This window comes from Crocodylus siamensis, chromosome 9 (genome assembly GCF_052110815.1).
Source record: "Crocodylus siamensis isolate JL-2025a chromosome 9, ASM5211081v1, whole genome shotgun sequence".
Taxonomy (NCBI): domain Eukaryota; kingdom Metazoa; phylum Chordata; order Crocodylia; family Crocodylidae; genus Crocodylus; species Crocodylus siamensis.
The window spans coordinates 68,821,561-68,839,710 of NC_143403.1; the positions used below are offsets into that span (position 1 = coordinate 68,821,561).

Sequence of the window (18,150 nt, forward strand, 5' to 3'; positions counted from 1 at the left end):
CTGGTGATATAGATTAAAGTTATGTATTAAGTGAATAGATGGCCGAGTGCAACTGTTGCTTGTTATTCTAATCTGTGTATTTATATTTTTCTCTCTATTCTCTTGTCACTCCCTGCCTAGTGCATTATGTGTACAAGTGTGACCCTCTTGTCACACTTGCGTTTTACAAGTGTGACCCTCCTGCCTCTGATTCTTAAGCTTTCTGCTTGGGTGTTTTGGATGAGAACCTCCATCTTTGTAACTTTTTACTATTTTATTATTTGTAGATGGTCTCTCCCCCCTCTCCTCCACTCCTTTTTCCTCATTTTAGTAAAGACTAAACAAAGTTCAGCAGAAAAATATGAAAGAGATGGGCTTCTGATTTCTCTCCAAAAATGGGAGAAAGGAGAAAAAAAATAAGTCTAGTTACTTCCTGTTTAGCTCCGTCTTGCATGGGTGGGGAGTAAGGCAAATTCAGGTGCAGTGAGGCACAAAATGCTGTTGCTGTCCTCCTCTCATTTGCAGAGGCCTGCCCATCTGGGGCAAAATACACGTATCCTCCAACCATGACCTCCAGATTTCCTGCTGGGCTTGAGTCATGTCTTTCCTTACTGTGGAGCGAGCTGGTTCCTCACTAAAGACTGTGAAATAGTTTTTCCAGATGGAAATGGATGTTTGACTCTTAGTTTTAGTCTGGTGTGGTGCAGTGCAGAGAGGAGCTTTTATGTGTGGTGTTGTTTTTCTGGTTTGTGTAAATAGATTTATTTACTTCTGTTTCCTATTCTAGTATGGTTTTAGATTACTCTGGAATATTTGAGACAAAAGTTTATTATGAAAATGTTTGAATAAGTACTGTTTTATTTCCTCATGCAGACAGACTGGAGAGAACGCTTTTATGCAGCCAGCAATACTTCCAAAGTTTTGCAAGAACGTGTTGAAGAAATGCGCACAAGTAATAAAGATAAGGATAATACCATCAGCCGACTGAAATCTAGGCTTAAAGATCTTGAAGAAGCATTTGAAAAGGCTTACAAGCTATCAGACAATAAAGATACTAGGTTAAAGGAAGAAAATAAAATGTTTCAAGATGTAAGTGAGAAAATCATCAGTAACAGTCTGATCTGTACTTGTGGTGGATGCTTGGAGTAGAGTGCTCAAAATTAATTACAGCAGACCCTTAAGTGGTCACTCTCAAGGTCTGTCTCTCCGTCGTGCTCAGAGCAGTCAGGCAGGACACTAACGGCAGCTTTTCTGGCTTTGGCATTTGCGAGTGGGAGTAGGTGGGTGGGTCGGGTGGGTATGAGAAATCCTCACTCTGAGAGACCCGGGGGTTTGGTATCAACAAGCTCCAAATGAGGGACCCAAAAGATACAGTTGCTTGGTGCATGTAGTTAAATGTGGAACAAGAAAGACCAGAAACCTAATGGATATTTTTAAAGCAGTTTCCTAATGTAGGAAGTTGTCTGCTTGACATTAGTGCTGATTTAACTGCATCCTATTTTAACTGCATGTACTGAAAGGAAAGAACATTTTTAATAGCTCATCTTGGGTATTTTATTACTTTTTAAACCACAAGTTTACTTTACTTTCATAAGCATTAGAAAGAAATAAAATATTATTTATATCTTTCAAATCCAGATGGCTAGCTAGGTGGTGTTTTGCAACAGCAGGGAGACAGATTTTTAAAGATTCTGCCTACTCAGTTTCTTTTTTGTCTCCAGCAGTTAAATCTTTGTGGTATCTTAGCTCACCATCTGTGTGTCTAGAAAGGTAACATTTTCTGAACTAATTTTAGAACTAGCGTCTTATTTTTTTTACTTCACTGATGGACCGAAACGCTCTTTTTTAACTTGTAGCTTTCAGATTTTGTTTTATTGCAGACCAGTTTAAGAGCCTCATGGTTTTTAGTTCCTTACTGTTAGTTTACACTCTGGCAGAATAGATATTAGTGCAGAAAAATGTATTAAATGTTTCAACTTCATTTTTAAGGTGGCATTTTCAAAGTGCTCAGTGTTGGCCAGAATCGTTCCTTTAAAGTCAGTGGGGAATTTTACCATTCACTTTAGTGTGCGTAGAGCTAAGTTAGTGTTGAGCACACTTGAAACTTCTACTTAAACTTTGTAAGGTTTTTTTTCCCTTTAACTTTTTTTTCCAATTGCTTTCTTGCCATGTCTCCATTCTGGAAGAAAGCTTTAATAACTTGTATTTTTAATACAATTCATTTTATAAGACTCAAATGTACTTTAAGCAAGTTTGTGCTTGAGCATAGAAATGTTATGAGCCAGCAAACTGTTATCATCATCCATGCAACCAGAAAAGGGACACAGTTTTTTTAGAAATAAAAATGTGACTTTATGGGCTTATCCACAATGCTCTCTGTTTTCTTCAAATATTTAAGAATATCTATATCATTGGGAATTAGAATTAAAAATGTGGATTTGAAGCTAAAACAGCTATCGGCAGTAAAAAGGACTAATTCCTACATAGATGGAATTGTTTTAGGCAAGAGACATGACTTTGTAAGAAATGTCATTTCTTTTACATTACCCAATAGCACTCTTCTAGGGTAAAATTCAGGTCTTGGCCTCTGTAATTAAGCCTCAGGTAGGTAAAGCACTTCTGCAGAAGCTTAATTGTTTTGCTGAATATGGATCTAAAAGTGGAACTATGCCTTAAATATTGTGGACATCCCTGACATGTGTCCTGTTGAGTGGTGACTTTTTACCTACCCCTTATGAACTAGGAGACCCATATTAAATATTTCTCTTATGATTTTGGCCCTGATTTTGCTAATTTACTCTGCTCTTGCAGACTCCTCTGCTCATGTATAGCAGCACTCATTTTAATGCAACTGCATTGGTGGGCAGGGGTCCTTCTATGTAAGGCACATTGCAGGGTGAAGGCCAGCATTGGAAAATGGTTTTTACTTTATAAAAAGGACCTATGTTGAGTCCCTGCAAACCCTTACTTGCATTGTTTAGTTTAGAATATGAGTCTTCAGGACCTAGATCATAACTTTGTCCATATCCAGATGTTCAGGTTATATCAAGAAGACTTCACTTTCACTAGTAAAATAAGACACTTTCTACGTTGCAGACTCTCCAGGGAGAGAGTGTGTGGGAGAGAGTTTTCCAGTAGCTATTAGAATTTAATTAAAAGTATTTATAAAAAGTAATTTTGGACCCTAAAAGATCTGACAGTGTCTCTTCAGATTTTTGCCCCATTAAACTATTCATCAGTTTCAGAAATTTTTACATGTAAATCTTAACAGAGAAGATTGTCCCCTGCCCTGCATGTTGGTACGAGCAGGGGGCATGTGGTACATCCTGATTTCCAGGTGTACCATCTGGCTTGTCCTAGTGTGAAAGGCAGAGCAGCCTCATGCCTCTGCTTAAGAGTCCTGTGCTGGTGGGTAGGCATGGTGGAGCCTTAGCTTTATCCCTTCACTGTGCCATTTAGCACTACTTTGCAGGCCCAGAGGGTGATATCATCTGCTCTTGGCATAGACTGATTTATGTAATAAACCCTGGAGCCAGTGGGAACTAGGGAGAAAACTTTTATGGGTATGTCTGCATAGCAGAGTCTCCAGGGACCCTGGGGAACTTGTACTGTAAAATGTTGATTATCTGGAATATTTAGTGTCACCATCATTCTGGGTAATCTGTTTCTTCTGGGAATCTGTGCTGCTGCTTGAGTAGGCCCAGGGTGGCCTGGGGTTGCTTAATCAGGTATAGCAACCGGGTCCCACAGGGCTCCCTGACAGCTTATCACTGGGCAGGCTGTCAGGGAGCCCGGCACTCTCTGAATGAGTCAGAAGAAAAGGGGTAAAATTAGGGGAGGGGGGACTTTCCGTTAATTGTTGTTCAACTGCCAGATAATTGATGGACTGCCATATTCTGGCTGCTAGCACTTGCCAAATACAATGTTGCTACATTTTCGCTCCTATTGTTATCCACATTAGCTTGATTGCTTCTGGGTTTTATTTTGTTTGCTTTTAGCTTCTTGGAGAATATGAATCCCTTGGAAAAGAACATGAAAGAGTAAAGGTAGGTGATCATTGATGAATCGTATTCTTATATTCCTGTTTTAAGTAAAATCCTTGGGTGTTTACACACATGCTTTGGGAATTGTGTGGGGGCGGGAGAGCCAATCTGATTAAAGCACCTGGAGTGTCTCGTGTATTAGTGTCACCCATGTTTCAAAATGGTGATGGGGATGTTTTATCTAAAGTTCGTTGAACAAGTTTTAGGTAAAACACCCCTGTCACCATTCTGAAGTGCGGGACGCTAATACATGTGATGCGGGAGGCTGCTGGAGCGTGGTAATTACCGTGTTTGTCAGAGCGTGTATAATTACGGTGTCAGAGCAGCCTCCCTGCTTGTGTATAGGCACCTCTTCTGTTATACAGGTCTGTAAGTAGTGACTGTATGGGAATGTCCAGGTATCCCAACTATGAGTGAAGGGGACCAGCTCCAGGTAAGGAAAGGTTCCAGTATTGGGTTTGTTATATGCTGCAGAAATTCATATGAATTGACCATTCAAGTATGTAGAAAAGGATAACAGGGATAAAATTATCCTTTAACATAGAGGTTAATTAAAGTGCCTTGGAGAAAGAAAGTGTTATTGTTCTTTATGATTCAAATCAGAACCATCAAGGATAATGGAAATCTAGCTAAAGTCTGTTAACTTTTAATGTAACTTTCAGAGAAGAAGGGATACACATTGTAATTCTTCATGATAGATGCAGCATTAGTCATTTTTCCCTTATATGGTGATACAGATTCTGCACTAGTTGTTTTTTCCTATTTTACAGGATACATTAAATGCAACTGAAAACAGATTGCTTGATGCAAACACCCAGATTTCTGATTTGAAAAGGTAAAATGTGATATCGGCTTAGTATTATTTGAATAACGTAAATCTAGGTTACAATGCAGCTAATGTTTAATCCTAGATAATGAACGTTATTGGCGCTCTTTAGAACCAATTTGTAGAGTTGCAAATTGAAAGAATTAATGGAGCCCTTTATACAGAGATTGAATTTTCATAGTACTTTTTTCATAAATTTTAAGAGCCTAATTATTTTACAGCATTTTATATTATTTTTCTTTCCTGATTAGGGTCCCTTTTACAGAATGGAATGGATGGGTTCCTTCTCCTGTCTCTTTTGTCACTCCATTAGTTCTGTCACTCTATTGATCAGGCTTTTTTTGCTACAGTAGCTCCTCAAGGTCCCTTATCTTCAGCTAACTAGTCTTTGTTCTGGTTTCAGGAGCAAGGATGCTGGCAGTAATTTGCTAGTCAAGATTGTGGCATGAGTGAAGGACAGGAAAGTGTTTAATTTCTAAAGCAGGAATAAGATCTCCTATGACTGTCCTTCCTGCTGCCTGGGACCTCTCTTTTGGCTGGGAGAGAGGAATCTACTGAGTTTACATTTTCTGGGTAGAATGAGGCAGGATATACTACCACCAAAGGATATAGGACAGTGGCTGAAAACTGGCCAGTAATGAAGCTGTGGGACTGCTACAAGTCTTCAGATCTTGTATTTCTCAAGCACTGCCTTCCAGGAATGCCAAACAGCATGTTCAGAGTTGGGGAGAGTGGACATTTCTCCATGTTGGGAAGGCTCCTAGCATAGGCCAAACACCCATCTCCCCGAGAGCTGACCTCCGATGTGAGATGGCTCACTCTGGCCCTGAACACCTTTTTACTGGGGCAGTTTTCATCCATTTTCTAAACCACTATAAATTACAACAGGATCCAGAAGAGAGAAACATGCAGCTATTTCCAGGGTCGCTGCATTTAGTAGTTTGCTGTATTACTGTGCTTCACCACTAGGTAGAAGAGGAGCAAACGGCTGTCTTGGTGTAAGCTATAGACACAACACCTATGCTAGACCAACTTATCCTACTGTAGCTTTACCCGATTTTTCCTAGCCAGATTCAAATAAGTTACAGCAGTGAAGGGCTTTATAGCCTGTCTTTGCAGACTGATTACACTGAGGAACTGTTGTAATGTGTCCATGTCCAGAGTTTCTCTATCATGAGTATCTGCTGTCAGCCCTTACCTCCTTATCTTCTTGTGGGCACATAGATTTTCAGAACTCAGGAAGACCTGGAGAGGAGGGAAAATTCAAGTTCCTCAGTGAAGATTTTTGTTTGTTGTATCATATTGCTACTTCTCAGATATTGGCCCCCTGTTTCATCCCATAGTCTGGTTTAGATTTCATTGCTACCAAGTCTTGCTAGATCAAGCCTTCTTGGTTAATTGACCAAGAAAAAACTCAGGAGCTGTTTGGATTTTGACATGACCCTTTTATAATTTGCACAATTCATATGATTTTAGAGAAACAACATTCTGATCCACAACAAACTTACAGGCTCAGTGGTGCTATGCTAGCTAGCACCATGTCTGAAAGGGACCTGGGGGTCATAATTGACCATAAAATGAATATGAGCCACCAGTGTGATACTACAGTTAGCAGAGTGAATGATGCACTGGCTGATGCATGTCAGTGTATCTCAGGCAAAGCTAAGGAAATTATTCTCCCACTCTACTCAGCATTGGTGAGGCTGCAGCTGGAGTACTGCGTCCAGTTCTGGGAGCCACACTTCAAGAAGGATGTGGAGAAGCTTGAGAGAGCCCAGAGAAGAGCCACTTGTATGATGAGAGGCCTGAAGAGCAAGCCATACAAGGAAAAGCTGACAGATATGGGACTGTCCAGCTTAGAAAAGAGAAGACTTTGGGGAGATTTGGTGGCAGCTTACAAATATATCAGGGGCTAGGCCAACAACTATTCACCAAAGCAGCCCAGGGTAAAACCAGGAGCAAGCATCATAAACTCCTAGAAGAAGGTTTCAGACTGGATATAAGAAAAAACTTCTTCACGGTTCATGTGAGCAGACTCTGGAATAGACTCCCAGCAGGAGTGGTGCAGGCACCTCCCCTGGAGATCTTCAAAAGGAGACTAGACACACACCTTGCTGGGGTTATTTGACAGCAGCACTCGTTCCTGCCCAGAGCAGGGGGCTGGACCCGATGATCTCATGAGGTCCCTTCCAGCCCTACACTTCTGTGATTCACTTTGTTTTAGATCCAAAGAAGTCCAGATCCTGTTTAGGTTTCCAGTTTACTCCTCTATTGAGAAAGTATAGTTTATGAATGGCCTTAGAGTGAGACTGTTGAAAAGCTGAGTGACCTTCTCTATACAGCTGTTGTAGGCAGTGCAACGATGAAGGGGTTGTATTTGATTGGAGCAGTTAAGGGAAATTCAGTCCAGTATTCCTCTTGCCCTGTCTGTTTCTCCCATCTGGTTCTAAAGATAGACCCTTCCAGCTTGGGGAACTTAGCTGGAAAAGAATATTTTGTTTTTCTATATGAAAACTGTTTCTATGAAGGGACCCCCTAGCTGTTGTTTTAAATCTGATAAGGCGTTATGAGCATGTTTGGAAAGGGCTGGTTAACTGAAGAAGTGGGGAGAAAACTTTGTGTGAAAGAAGAGAGCGTTATGACATGAAAAACCTGAGCAGCAGATTGCTTGAATTACTGGAGCGACATGTGAGGAGATGCTCTATATTAATTCCAGAGTGGGGAACTATTTACAAAATGGACCCTTTTATGGAGGAAAAAAAACTCCCCAAAGAGTTCTGTATCATCCAGATAGAGTCCAGGTTATCTCAGGAGTGTTTTAAATGGCTTTAGACTCGAACTAGGCCCCAGAAACGTCTCCCGCTTACCTTCCTCCTCCCCTCACCAACATGCCAGTTATTACTTATTTGAACATGGAACTCCACATTATATGTATATTGGTTATCCTCCTTCCAGTATTTACACACCAGAACAAAATATTTATGTTAATATTGTTTAAGATGTAATAGATTTTTTAAAAACTTTTCAGAAATCTCTTTGTAACATATCTCCCTTACTTCTTCATTAGAACAATTTCAAAACTAGAAGTTCAGCTCATGCAGGTAGAGCATGAAAACATGTTGAAATTCCGCCATATTACTGAAAGTCATTTAAGAACATCCCGTGTCAAGTAAGTGAATGTCCCGTCATTGTTAGGAAGTGGGTGATGTGTTCTGTTGTGCTGTGGGATTACTTAAATGAGTAGGAGTTGACTTGCTGAGTAAGGATTGCAGGGGTGGAGATGTAGAAGCTGATGGCATAATTGGCCTGTAAAGTTCTACATAATTGAGCCTTTATGTTTGAGTCAGGAGGGTGCTTATGATGCACAATTAAAAAAAATGAAAACAAGTGTCTTGAGAATAATAGAAAAATTAAGTTTGAATGTGCAGTCTATTAGAGGGAAACATAGATCCTCCTCTGATATGTTAAGGGTGCTTTAAAGGTATCTTTATCCAAAATGTATCTGTTTCAATTGATCATTGATTCTGAGGTGCACTGAAGGTTAGTCTAAGATGGACATTATGCAGATTATGAGATGGAAACACTTTTGACAACTTAACATGATCCTGAACTATAAGTAGTTTTTTACTAGTCACCTAAGAAATGTATGAATTAAGATATGACGGGTTATTTCTCTTGAGAACTATTTTATTGGTTAGAAGATGGGAACCCTCAAAAACAGGAAAAAAAGAAAGGCTTAAATATTATGGGTTGAGGTGCCATATTGGATACCAATATGAGGAAAATTGAGAGCACCAGCAGTCGGCTTTTTTTGGCTGATGTGGCTGATAAATGCCATGTGCATGCGCACAGCTGCAGCGCAGCACGCAGGTGGCCAGGAATGCAGCCCGGCAGCATGGAGAGCAGCCGGGTCCAGCTGGTAAGTCTGTGAGGGAAGGGGTGTGGGGGTGCAGATCAAGGCCCCTGTGGTAAGGGAGGGAGTGGGGCTGGGGCAGGGGCAGGTGCTGCCTAGCTGGGGTGGGCGGGGTACGGGATGGAGCTGTGGCTTATCCGGGAGTGCAGGGACTGGGGGTGGGTCTTGTGCTGCTGCACACAGCCCAGGAGGGCACGGAGGGTGTGTGCTCTGGATCTGTGTGTGGGGCAGGGTGGACTGCCACTGCGGGCTGGGGCTTGGGGCAGTGCTGGGCTTTTCCCAGTGAGGAGCTGGGCTGGGCTGTGTTTGGGGCTGGCAGGCTGTGGCAGCACTGGAAGAGTGGGTTGGGGGGGCTAGAACCACCACAAAATTTGCCCTGATTCCCAGCACCACCACCGCCTGCTCTGAGCCCAGCCCCCCCTGCCATGTAGAACTCGGCGCAGCCCTGGCCCCAGCCCAAAGCGGCATCCTACCCTCGTCCCACATGCAGATCTAGGGGCACATTCCCCCCCATGCCCTCCTGGGGTGTGTGCAGCAGTGGGAGCTGCCCCCCCACCTCACCAGATGAGCCACTGGTATAAATGCTGCTTCTAAAAACAAATCTTAGAGTCTTTTGTAATTTTGAAGCTTTACATTTTAGTAGCAAGTTGGCAACCCCTGATGTCAGCAGGCGAAAGTGGTTGATCCCAGGAGCGGAGTATTCGATTTTTACAGGCCAGCCTCTGGAAAGCCAAGAGACCAAGGACAACAGACTGGAAGAAACCTACGTTCCTTCCAGGTACCATAACTTCTATAATCCTGCTCTTCTCTGATGTTGTGGGAAGTCAGGGGCTACTTACAGACATGGAAAAAACCAAACAAACAGAACTAGCACTTTTCTTTCAGCTCGGCATGCCCCTGCACTAAGCACAGAAGAGGCATTGTGTTAGTTTGGCCCGGCTCACCCAACATCTGTATAGGTTGTATTAAAAGCACCAAAACCCCCTGCCAAAGTGCCCAATCTGTACAGATGCTGGGGAGCTGTGTCCGCTTCCTCTTCCAGGTAAGCTCTGTTTGTTTTTTTTCCCACATTTCTCAGGGCCCAGGGATGTTTTTAATATAGGAAAACATGACAATGGAATGGATTCTTATTTTTGAATCTTGTACTAGCAATTTATTTAGACCTGTAAAGCATGTATCCTTTGCTTTAGTTGCTATGGAGGTCTTTAAAATAATCCGCTTCCTCAGTCTAGTTGAAATAGGCAGAGATAGTTTTACCCCTCCTTAGGTATGTCTTGTGCCAATGCCTGCTGCTCTCAGAAGTGTTCCATCTTGTTTCCTTTCTGTCCTTGAACAGCAAAGTTATTCTCCTTCAGCATTACATAGTCTCAGACATAGCTCTCTGCTGGTTCTGTAGTCTTGTGTTTTGGTTCAGGTGTTGTTCTTTTTTTTTTTTTTTTTTGAGTTCTTGTTCCTTGCAAGTGTGCCAGATTTCCTCAGAAGAGATTTTGTTACGCAGATTTTTGAGTCCATGATTAAAGTTTGGGTCATCAAATTGGATGCATTTCCAGTGCTGCTCAAGTCTGAGTGCTCGCACCATTCTGTAACCCAGGCTTTAGAAGTCCGATGTTCCTGGAATAAATGGAGAAATTATTGAACCTCCGGTTTGATTTTTGTAACACAGAACATTACTTTTGCACCACCTACCTGGAAAGCAGTAAATTAATTTCTGTAGGATCGTATCTTTTAGTTGACATTTGGAAAGCCTGCATAAAAGCTTGGCTCCTCATATGCTTTTTTCACATGTTATTTAAGGCACCATTCTCCTCCAGAAAAGGACTCTTCACAAGAAGACTCTTCAGCAAATGTAATTGGAAAAAAAGAAAATGAGGCACCTGAGACACCAATCATGAAAGCCTTTAAGGAACTTGAAGAAAGAAAAGCATTTAAAGATTGGACCACGCAGACAGAAAAGGACGACACTTCCGCCAGTAAATTCATTTATATTTCTAGGCATGTCTTGACTTGCAGCCTCCAAATTGCATGTTTTTTTGTGTTTGTTATTCCCAAGGATTCACACTAGTCTTGCTCAGGTGACAAGGTAAAAATAGTTCATAGTGGGCATTACTTACTCTGTCAGATCTGTATTCCGCCTAACAAAACCTGAAACAATAACCTAAATTACTTGTTTAGAATAGTAGGAACACTATTGCAATAAGTTAGTCTTTTTAGCTCAGTGAGCTTTCTCTGGTAGAGTTCTGAGGAAATGTACACACTTTGAGTATTCAAAAAATCCTGCTGGCTTTAAAGCCACATTTGTTCTCCTAGGATAGCATCAGAACAGAGATATGTATACTGTGACCTGTACTAAGTGGCTGAGCTGTGTTTAACCTTTTCTTTTGTATTGCTGGAACCATGCTTACACATGATACAAAATACGGTTCCAAGATGTGACCTTAAATTCAGTCACTAAAATTTTGGACTTATTCTGCTAACGCCTGTCTCTGTCATCCTGCCCCTTCAGCTGCTTTTGCTGGCTTAGTTTCTGCTGCTACTTTCTGTTAAGCCTAAGCTGTTTCTCACTTACTCAGGCCTGTGCTGTTTAACTTCACTTCACTTTCAGCTCAGTTCTTTTCTTCCATATCTATGCTGCAAACAAGCTTCTCCTTATAGGTCAGGTTAACAATCTATTTTAATGAGTGTCAAACAGAGCTCAGTTTCTAGTGAGGACAAGAGTTAAGAATAGACGTCCTTTCATTATAACACAAACACACCGACATGGAAAACAGCTGAGATGGAGTAAGCACAGGTTTGTTTACAGTCGGTTACAAAGGAGCTGAGTGAAAGAGGATCTTCTGCATCCCATATACTTTAAGACGCACATTAAAATTCACATTTTGTTCCATGACAGAAATGTCAAATCGACGGCAGACTGTTGGATTTGATGAAACTACTTTCATTACTAGTCGGTCCCCCGAGAACTGTAAAGACCAACAAAGACCAAAAAGATACAGCTCACCTAGTGGGCAGAGGTCATCATCTCTCCCTCCTTCCAACAGGAAGTCAAACACTCCAAGTAAGCCTTTCCATTTACAGTTTTGCTTGGTGTCCCTTTAAAAAAGCATTTAGTCATGTCAGGTTGTTTCACAAAGAGCAGAAGGAAATTTAAAATTTAGGATTCTCTTGTTATCATGGATTTTCAGAAAACTCCCAAGTGACAGCAAACTTTGAAAACTGTAATTTGAACATTTGGCAAGGTGACACAAGCTTTGCATGATTTAAACAGATATTAACTCATAGAAAACTTTGAAAACCATTCTTTGAAGACACTTGAGCAGGGATCCATTTGCATGGATCAAACTGTATTAAGAAAATCTCTGGGTAAGAAAAATGTTAGGTACTTAAAAGCCTGTCCTTCTTTGCAGCAAGAAGAGAGATAATGTTGGCACCAGTGTCTGTGACATACAGTCCAAAACGATCACCAAAGGAAAACCTATCTCCTGGATTTAGCCACTTGCTTAGCAAAAATGAAAACACAGTGACAAGGTACAAATTTGCAATATTGGTTCATTATTATTTTCTGATTGTATTCAGGAGTGATACTGCATGTCCATACTCCAATGAGAATAGTCTTTGTTCATGCAAGTAATCCTGTGACAAGGCTCATGCGTGAAATGGGTGCTGCCTTTAGAGGAAGGGATTGCCTGACTGGGCCTTGCACCTGAAGTTAAGCTTCCTTTTTGAAATAAGGCAAGAATAAACTTGGATAGTTCCCCTTAGCTTGCCAAGGTGTAGTGCTGGGTATATCATTATATATGACGGGATAATATTGACCAGTAGTGGAGATATTGTCCTTTGTCGGTCCAGAGTAAACCAGGGTCCTCATTTAGGGAGACAGATGTACCCAAAAAATGGGTAGAAGAGAGCACTTCCTATTCTTTTCTACCCATCTGTAGAAACATTCTTGTTGGATTAAGTCTCCTGCCATTTCATACACGTTCCCTGAACATTTGCTAGATATGCTAGTTAGCAGGATGTGGTGGAGCTACAATGACCACACTCTCACCCCTGAGGGCGTGCAGGGGGAGTAAAGGTATTCTATTCCTTTCTCCTCATGCACAAAAGTTTAACATTTATTCCTTTTCACAACTTCAGGGGCTGAGTGTCACATTTAACGTGTTCTTGAGAGTAGGGTTCGGCATCCTCCTTTGGTAAAATTGCTTCATGATTTGTTGCTCCTGTTTGAAACAGAAGAACTCAAGGGCAAGTACCCAGAGGGATCAGGTTTTCCAGTGAAGAGGAAATGGTTTCCTTATATATTAAGACAGGGAAAGATAGGAAGTAGTTTATGTTTCAGCTCAGAGTTATTTCTACTGATTAGTCATTTCCAATCCCCCTCCACCCCTGTTGTTCTGTAGGTTTGATATACTTCTGGATGATCTGGATCTTGCTCCTGCTTCTACACCACAACATAGCAATCCAAGAAAAAGACTCCAGTTGCTCTCACTAGATGATATAGAAGGTAACTTGTCAAAATAGGGGAAAGATTTCTTTTATTTGCTTTAAACTTGCAGAAGGGAGTATTTTCTTTATCATAGCTTCTCCCAACTAGATAAGAGATGTGTATATAGGAATCACAAAAGTTTTCTATGACGTGCAACTTTCAAAATCCTTATCAATTTTGTAGCCTTTATCTTACAGTAAATAAATGGTATAATAATGTTGTTTGTAGATATAGCAAAGTGGCATGAATACAGTAGTTCATTTTTATGTGTACCTGCACGAGGACAATAGGCTAATAAAAATCATTGCATTGAAAAATAAGAGAGGAAATGCATTCCCTAATACCTAATTTAGTTAAGTTAGAGCATATATTGCTGGGAGCCATATTAAGTGGTATGTACCCAGTCTTATTAATAAGATTCTGTTACAAAGTGTTGCCAACAGATGGTGAAAGGTAAACGTAACACAGCCAGTTCATTTGGAGTTTTTTTAAATAATTGGATGAGTCAAACCAATTCTTACTTTTGTTGTTGTTTGTTATTTTTGCATTTAGCTAACTTATTTAGAATACCATTGTGATGTCAGGCATGAAGAAACTTGGGAAAACTTGCATCAGTAAAAACAATTGTCAATCCGTGCAATGTAGCAGAACCCACAGCTTGTTAACTACAAATTGTGCCTTACATCAAAATCCATCAAAGGCTAGCCAGACGAATGTCCTGTGTCTGCTGTGATGTTGCTAACGTGGGACCCCGGGAGGCTGGCTAAAAAGACTTTGTTACTCACAAAATTAGGTTTCATACCTAAAAGATGGCAGGGAGTCAGCACTTCTGTGGTTTGGTTTATCTTCTGTTTTAGATCATATATTCATGGAGAATTTAAACAAAAAAAAAACCACTCCTTTTTTTGATAGGAAGGCAGCATTCTGGTAAGGGCATCAACAGCTGTGTTAACTACAATTCTTGTGCTGAATCTTTGCATCCTGGAATGAAGAAAGGAACTGTGGGGTCTGCCTGGGAAGAGAGGAATATAACACACAAAAATGAACAATACGTTCCTGCACCAGTAGCACCTTATGAGGCAGACTTCAAATACACAGCAAGGATTAATACATTGGCTGAAACGGAGAGACTTTTTGATGAGCTCACACAAGAAAAGCAACAGGTAAAATGATTTTTTATTCCAAAATTGTGAAAGAAACAGTGCGTCTAGGAGAAGCTCGTGGTATTGCAGTCTACCTGCATGGGACCTGGCACAAGGTAATGGAAAATGCCCAGTGGTGTTCTGACAACACACCTTTCTCCTTGCTTCCTGACATTCTGATACTTTGACTCTTCTGACATTCTTTATGGCTCTTAAGAGAAACGGGGAGGGAGGGACTAGATTGAATTTATTTATTTTCTTTTGCAATATGCCAAGATTTGAAGTCTCCCTTTCAAAAATGAAAGGCAGGTATCTTGGGCTATTCTGGAATCTACTTGGAAGAGTGTCCTCTTCTTTCAAAACATCTTTGTAAGAATGGGCAGCAGGATGCATGTTTACTGATAGAGTATATTATTTGGTGACCTGGCAAAGGATGGTTATACCTGAATAACTACACTGCATTTATACTTCGAATCTATCCCTGACTTTTTTTGCAGATGAAAGATGTGTGGTAGGTTTCTACTTGCTCTTGAAGCTGTAATCATTTACAGCTGTGGTATTTTCTGTATTTCTAGATTGAAGCTGCCTTAAGTCGAATACCATGTGCTGGGGGAAGAATGACCTTGCAAACAAGATTAAATCAGGTGAAAACTCTCATTATATCATGTATCAGTGACTGACCTTTTCAACTGTCCTCCCAGTTGGTAGAGGCTCACACTATATTTTCTGTTTCATGAGAAAATAAGCTAGTCTTTCTTGGATCTACTGATGTAAAACAGTATTTAAATTAGACTAACTTACATGAGCCAGAGTGTGAACTCCCTGGACGCTCATTTGAATTTTTTCTCACAAGTAAACAGAAAGTTTCCTTTCCTTTCCTTTCAATCATAAACATGCAGCATATACTAGTATTTTGCATATTCATTATTTGCATGTAGGAACAGTGTTTCCAAATATTTTATATAGTGCAAACATTGAATGGTTAAACATAGCAGCACCCCTGAGAGTGTGAATAAGGGGTAAAAAAAAATTCAAGAATGACTAATAAAATCCAGGTTCTTCTAGGACAGGACACTGAAGCTGTTTAGCAGAGCACAGTTCTTTAGAACACTGTGAAAAACGTCTTACCCATCTCAAAGTGTAAAAAAGAACTCGTGGAGGCAGAAGTAATTCCTAAAGAAGGGCGATGCCGGCATTCAAGCTGCTGCTTCTATGGAAAGTTCTGGGAGTGAGGTTAATGAACACAAAGGGTCAGAAACTTCTGTTTCATTTCTCAGCAGAAAGCCACCAGCACACTGCCTCCCCAAACCAGGCTGTAGTTGCTGTTTTTCACTGCTAATCAGAATGCAATGTACGGAACAAATATCACCATATATTGGAGTGAGTAACTGTTCCATAGATCTGTCCCACTTAAGTACTGACCTGACCAGACCTATTTTGTATTTGCGAGATCTGACAAGATGCACCGGAAAAGGATGCTATCGCTTAGATCGATATCTTGCAGAGACTCTGCTTTCATTGGCCTTTGAACAAACCGATTTATTAATAGTTTAGTTAGGCAGAATATATGCAATTAAGCCACAGGATTGGTTTACGTAGGCAGATACCCTGGTGCCAGGGTATGGCTGCTCATGCATCAGAAAGAACATGAATGCAAAATGGGGACACTAACAGGATATTCTTTATAAAAACACCATCACTTGGAATTGCATGGTATTTAATTTTTTATTTTTCTCAAATATGTTCTTTAGGAAGCCTTGGAAAATCGCTTGGAAAGGATTAATAGAGATTTGGGTTCAATCCGCATGACACTGAAGCGATTCCATGTTTTACGTACCTCTGCAAATATTTGAGACTTGTATCTATTAAATTTGGATATGCTTTGGTTTGCACTAACATATAATTATGCACTCAGCGAATGCAAATTGTTTTGTATTTTTGTAAGCCCTCAACAGTAGTTTTACAACCATGTTATCCTTTACACACAGCAATATTTTGTACTTCAGACAGCCACCTATATTTTAAACATATTTTTGTTACACTTGAGGAATTGATCCGTTTATCGTGTATTTTACTATTTTTAAAAATAGTAACTATTTTTAAATAGTGGTATGAATTCAATTTATAATATGAAGAAGGAAGTAAACAGAGGCAGCTTGTTTTCTGAAAACAATCATGTTATCCTTTTGCACTCACTTTGCTCTCCATTTTATAGAGCAACTGGCCTATACTGTAAATAGTAACTCCTAGGTAATTTTGGACTTTTATATTATTCATAAGGCAACATGAAGCTTCTGTGGCAAAATCAACTACAGATATATGCTAGACATCTTCTATTGAAAGTATGTAGCTAGGTTTTAATTTTTCTTTTGTTGTGACTCATTTTAAATGCATCTCTACACACTGGAATTCTATTTAAGTATTGTTCTGTATAAATTAAGAGCAAGCCATTGAACAAACAAAAGAAAATAAATGTATGTGTTCTTTTTTTTTTTACAGACTTGCATTTCTTGTGTGATTGGGGGGGTCACAGTATCATAGAGCTGTATGAATCGAAGTGTATTCTCTAGACTTAAGATGTAGAAATTAACTTTCACAGATTCTGTTGGAAATACTTGGAGTTAAATTCTCTTCCATGCCCTCTGGTTTTCTCTTCCTTTATCTCAGTTTTGATGAATGTTCTGTAGGACCATGTGGATATCTTCAACACACAACCTTCTTGTAACTTGGTCTGATGCCTTATCAACATTCATTTAGGCTCAAAGTGGGGAGATGCAGAGTGCTATGGAGCTAGACATATGGCATATAGACATCTACATGGACTTATCTGCAAGAGAGGGCCAGCTATGTATGAGATACTTTTCATGCCCCTTCCAGTCTGACGTGGGGCCAGGATACTAGAAACATTCTTGATATTTTTTTCTTATCTAGTCCTCTCGGTAAAAGAGGTTTTGTTCTCTATTGCTTCTGTTTTGTAGTTTGCCATTTAAGATTCCATTAGGAGTCATTCAAGAATAATTATCAGTGTAAATACTCTTCAAAACAAGTCCTCGCATGCAGGTATCTTCTCTTGGGGAATGTTTAGCTGTCGTCAGTATGTACTTACATTTCAACTTTGGTCTCAATTAAAATTCACCTCCAATTATCTCCTTCACATGCACAAAGAAAGACTGGGTACAATAAAAGGAAGCATCGTGGCTCTTAGAAAATAATACTTGACACAGAAAAGCCTTCAGTACGAGATTGCAGGAAGTTTGCTGTTGGTGGGTGAAAGGGGGCCGAGCACACTTTCATTTTGGCCTTAGGGTTTGCATATCACCAGTATCTTTTCTGAGAATTTCATGCAGAGCAGTTTCAGAGGACTTCCATTTGTAATGAGTGCTTTCTTTATACATTCTTAGGTAGTAGAAGCAATACTGACATTGTCAGGCTGGCTGCAAACTGGTATAGTGTGTTGCTAGTGTGGTTGCCACTGGCCATGTTTGCAGATCATTTTGATCGTTATTTTACTTTTGACCTTCATGTTGTGTAATGTTTTGCCACAGTGCATCATAGTGGAGTGCCATTGTTCTTGAGCTTTTATGATATTGTCATATACTCCAGGGAAGTATCCTGCTTTGATTGAAACACCAGGTTCTAAGATAACATAACTCTGCTTGAGGGTTTGGGGGTTTTTTTGTTTTTTTTAAAGTATGCCGGATGCTAATGGGTTATGTTGTCACCATTCTGATCAGAGTTATGATCACACACATTTAAAAAAAAAT

The 18,150-nt window shown here is 40.2% G+C and overlaps 1 protein-coding gene across 9 annotated transcripts in view; it reads left to right on the plus strand.

Moving 5' to 3' along the window:
- MPHOSPH9 (M-phase phosphoprotein 9) overlaps window positions 1–16,882 on the plus strand; it is a 41,354-nt gene extending 24,472 nt beyond the window's left edge. For 7 of the 9 annotated variants that reach the window (XM_090063821.1, XM_090063823.1, XM_090063822.1 and 4 more), the window contains 12 exons: window positions 853–1,068; window positions 3,978–4,025; window positions 4,793–4,857; window positions 7,916–8,017; window positions 9,402–9,539; window positions 10,556–10,731; window positions 11,652–11,816; window positions 12,166–12,286; window positions 13,159–13,262; window positions 14,157–14,407; window positions 14,962–15,030; window positions 16,138–16,882. In XM_090063821.1, the coding sequence (XP_089919947.1) occupies window positions 853–1,068; window positions 3,978–4,025; window positions 4,793–4,857; window positions 7,916–8,017; window positions 9,402–9,539; window positions 10,556–10,731; window positions 11,652–11,816; window positions 12,166–12,286; window positions 13,159–13,262; window positions 14,157–14,407; window positions 14,962–15,030; window positions 16,138–16,239 (1,557 nt within the window). In that variant the 3' untranslated portion in view covers window positions 16,240–16,882. The other 2 variants (XM_090063824.1, XM_090063829.1) reach the window with 2 other exon arrangements.
- Window positions 16,883–18,150: the final 1,268 nt, after the last annotated feature.